This window comes from Colobus angolensis, unplaced genomic scaffold, assembly GCF_000951035.1.
Source record: "Colobus angolensis palliatus isolate OR3802 unplaced genomic scaffold, Cang.pa_1.0 Scaffold83, whole genome shotgun sequence".
Lineage (NCBI taxonomy): Eukaryota > Metazoa > Chordata > Mammalia > Primates > Cercopithecidae > Colobus > Colobus angolensis.
This window is the reverse complement of record NW_012122154.1, coordinates 422,623-427,093: the sequence shown is the minus strand read 5'-3', so window position 1 is coordinate 427,093 and position 4,471 is coordinate 422,623. Positions and strand designations below refer to the sequence as shown.

The 4,471-nt window shown below is 48.6% G+C and overlaps 1 protein-coding gene across 1 annotated transcript in view; it reads left to right on the top strand.

Annotated features, from left to right (window-relative positions):
• The first annotated feature begins 414 nt into the window (after positions 1-414).
• LOC105502981 (membrane primary amine oxidase-like) overlaps positions 415-4,471 on the top strand; it is a 7,814-nt gene continuing 3,757 nt past the window's right edge. The window contains exon 1 of the mRNA XM_011929670.1: positions 415-2,135. Within this exon, the coding sequence (XP_011785060.1) occupies positions 539-2,135 (1,597 nt within the window). The 5' untranslated portion in view covers positions 415-538. The remainder of the gene's footprint in view (positions 2,136-4,471) is intronic.

Genomic DNA, 4,471 nt, shown 5'->3' with positions numbered 1-4,471 from the left:
AGGAGAGAGTGGTGGGAGGCAGAACCTGGAGGACATCAAAAATTAGAGGAGGGAAGGAGGGAATCTGGCTGTGGAGGCGTGGCCAGGTGAGTTTCCCTTGCAGCCTTGCAGCCAGGATAAAAGTTCCACCTGGAGGGAAGAGAAAGGAGAGCCACAGGACAGTCACCCCCACTTCCTCTTGCGCCTTGCTAGTTCTTACCTCCAAAACACACCTCTCTGCCTACTTGGTTCATTGACCCTGACCCTGAGTGTGTTGTTTGATTTGGAACAGGAGGACAGAGGCTTACGTGGGTCATTCAAAGTCAAAGTTCCTAACTCTGCCCCACCTACTGAACACGGCCTGATTCCTAGTTCCCTCTAGCTCCACCCCCGACCCCTCTGCCCTTGGGGTTTTTCACAATATCCATCATTCCTCTTGACCGGCAGCGCCTTCAGAGGCCGAGAGAAACATCCTGCACCCAGGTCCTCTCTGTTTATCATTGTCTATTTTGCATTCTGCATTCAGAACCAAGAGCCTGAAGACCCAGGAGCTTCAGCTATGGCTGTCTTCATTATTTTGTCCCTGTTTAGTGTTCTGGTGACAGGCATAGGTGAAGGCGGGGCTGGGAGTGAGAAAGGAGGTGAGAAGGAATGTAAGCTGAACCAGCTTTCCCATTGCGCCTCCATATCTCCCAGTGCCCAGCCTTGGACACACCCTGGCCAGAGCCAGCTCTTTGCAGACCTGAGCCGAGAGGAGCTGACAGCTGTGATGCACTTTCTGACCCAGCGGCTGGGGCCAGGGCTGGTGGATGCGGCCCAGGCCCGGCCCTCGGACAACTGCATCTTCTCAGTGGAGCTACAGCTGCCTCCCAAGGCTGCAGCCCTGGCTCACCTGGACAGGGGGAGCCCCCCACCTGCTCGGGAGGCACTGGCCATCGTCTTCTTTGGCAGGCAACCCCAGCCCAACGTGAGTGAGCTGCTGGTGGGGCCACTGCCTCACCCTTCCTACATGCGGGACGTGACTGTGGAGCGTCATGGAGGCCCCCTGCCCTATCACCGACGCCTCGTGTTGTTCCGAGAGTACCTGGACATAGACCAGATGATCTTCGACAGAGAGCTGCCCCAGGCTTCTGGGCTTCTCCACCACTGTTGCTTCTATAAGCGCCGGGGACAGAACCTGGTGACAATGACCATGGCTCCCCGTGGTCTGCAATCAGGGGATCGGGCCACCTGGTTTGGCCTCTACTACAACATCTCAGGGGCTGGGTTCTTCCTGCACCCCGTGGGCTTGGAGCTGCTAGTGAACCACAAGGCCCTGGACCCTGCCCGCTGGACCATCCAGAAGGTGTTCTATCAAGGCCGCTACTACGACAGCCTGGCCCAGCTGGAGGCCCAGTTTGAGGCCAGCCTTGTGAACGTGGTGCCGATCCCAGACAATGGCACAGGTGGGTCCTGGTCCCTGAAGTCCCCTGTGCCCCCGGGTCCAGCTCCCCCTCTGCAGTTCCATCCTCAGGGCCCCCGCTTCAGTGTCCAGGGAAGTCGAGTGGCCTCCTCACTGTGGACTTTCTCCTTTGGCCTCGGAGCATTCAGCGGCCCAAGGATCTTTGACGTTCGCTTCCAAGGGGAGAGGGTAGCCTATGAAGTCAGTGTCCAGGAGGCCTTGGCCATCTATGGAGGCAATTCTCCTTCTGCTCTACGAAGCCGGTACATAGATAGTGGCTTTGGCTTGGGCCACTTCTCCACGCCCCTGACTCGTGGGGTGGACTGCCCCTACCTGGCCACTTATGTGGACTGGCACTTCCTTTTCGAGTCCCAGGCCGCCAAGACAATACGTGATGCCTTTTGTGTATTTGAACACAACCAGGGCCTCCCCCTGCGGCGACACCACTCAGATTTCTACTCCCACTACTTTGGGGGCCTTGCAGACACGGTGCTGGTCATCAGATCTGTGTCCACCTTGCTCAACTATGACTATGTGTGGGATACGGTCTTCCACCCTAATGGGGCCATAGAAGTCAGACTCCACACCACCGGCTACATCAGCTCAGCATTCCCCTTTGGTGCTGCCCAGAGGTATGCGAACAAAGTTGCAGAGCACACACTGGGCACGGCCCACACCCACAGCGCCCACTTCAAGGTGGACCTGGATGTAGCAGGTAAGGCATCCTGGCAGAGGCAACGGTGCTGGAGGGGTGAGCTGAAGTCTCCATGCCTAGCTTTAAAAGTTTTCTTTGGGCTGGGTATGGTGGCTTATGCCTATAAGCCCCGCACTTTGCAAGTCTGAGGCGGGCGGATCACTTGAGGTCAGGAGTTCAAAACCAGCCTGGCCAACATGGCAAAATCCTGTCTGTACTAAAAATACAAAAATTAGCTGGGCATGGGTACACCTGTAATCCTAGCTACTCAGGAGGCTGAGGCAAGAGAATCATTTGAATCTGGGAGTCAAGAGGTTGCAGTGAGCTGAGATCGAGCCACTGCACTCCATCCTGCATGACAGAACCAGACTTTGTCTCAAAAAAAAAAGTCTTCCATAGTTAAAAAAATTACCTCTGTGATTATAGAATTTATTATATTGTATACTATGTATAAATATGATATACTAATCGAAGTATTTAGATTTCTATAATCAAATGTTATCATAATGTACTTACATTTGGTCACTTCTGTTTTTTCACATAACAACATTTTTCAAGCAAGCAACAAAAATGTATGAATGCACACTTGTGCCAAGCACCCCACTATGCAGTTTAACAAAAGAAACAACAGTGTTGCTCTCAGGTGGTTTACATTCTTTTTTTCATCTCTTTTCTTTTTTCTTTTTTGAGACGGGGTCTCACTCTGTCACCCAGGCTGGAATGAGGTAGTGTGATCATAGCTCACTGCAACCTCCAACTAACTGGGCTCATGTGATCCTCTCACTTCAATCTCCCAAAATGCTGGGATTACAGGTGTGAACTACCATGCTCAGCCCTTATCATTTTTTGGTGGTGAGAACACTTAAACTCTACTCTTAGCAATTTTCCAGAATATAAAATACATTGTTATTAACTATAGTCACCGTGTCGTACAATAGATCTCTTTGGGATTTCTGTTGTTGTTTGAAACAGGGTCTTACTCTGTCAACCAGGATGGAGTGCAATGGTGTGATTATAGCTCACTGCAGCCTCAACTTACTGAGTTCAAGCAATCCTCCCAATTCAGCCTCCTGAGTAGCTGGGACTGTGGGCACACACCACCACACTCAGCTAATTTAAGTTTTTTTTGTTTGTTTGTTTTTAATAGAGATGGAGATCTCACTATGTTGCCAAGGCTGGTCTTGAACTCCTGGGCTCAAGTGATCCTCCCTCCTCAGCCTTCCAAAGCGCTGGGATTACAGGCATGAGCCACCATGCCCAGTCCAATAGATCTCTTGAACTTCTGAAATTTTTTATTCATTGAGCTACATCTCCCCAACTCCACCCTCCTTAAGGCACTGGTAACCACCATTCTACTTCCTACTGCTATGAGTTCAACTTTTTTTTAGATTCCACATATAAGTGAGATCATATAGTGTTGTCCTTCTGTGTCTGACTTATTTAATTAACATAATGTCCCCTAGGTTCATCCATGTTGTTGCAATGAGATTTTCTTCTTTTAAGGCTGAATAGTATTTCATCATGCATATATACCACATTTTCTTTATCCTTAAAAGTTTTCCTTATTCCTTATACATTTATTAATTGGAATTTTCCATAAAGAAGAGTAGTCCTTCCTTTTTATTTCTGTTTTCAATTATTTATTCAAATTGTATAGACTCACGGTTTTTTATTGTACTTTAAGGATTATAACAGAGTAGTATCATTTACTTTGTTCCTTACATTTTTCCAACTTTGGCCATTGGGAGTTCCTTCAGATTAGTTCCTATGTCCTTTTCACACACCTCCACGCTTTTTTGAGCACTTCCTTACTTTCTGGCACCCAAAAATGTTTCATCTGGCATTTTCCCTGCTCCTACCCTGGAATCAACGTTGTCTGCAAGGAGATCAGGTTCACTTAATTGGAGAATGGTATTTAGAAACCAATATGTTTCTAATACCATTGGCACCTCTAATACAATGAGGGCACCAAGTGTGCTCATCATTACTGGGATGTCATTGCTTTTAGGCCCTCTCAGTAGACTTAGCTAGAAAATTTAAGCATATATTTCAACCAACCCATACACACACATCTATCTTTATCTCTGTATTAAATGATGACAACTTTTAAAACACTTGTAATACTGCCTGACACATAGCGGGCCCTTGAGAAATACTAGGTATTATTGTGATTAGGCACAGGAGCCTACTTGTGTGTGTGGACCATAAAGAACTTGGCCGGGCACGGTGGCTCAAGCCTGTAATCCCAGCACTTTGGGAGGCCAAGACGGGTGGATCACGAGGTCAGGAGATCGAGACCATCCTGGCTAACATGGTGAAACTCCGTCTCTACTAAAAAATACAAAAAATTAGCCAGG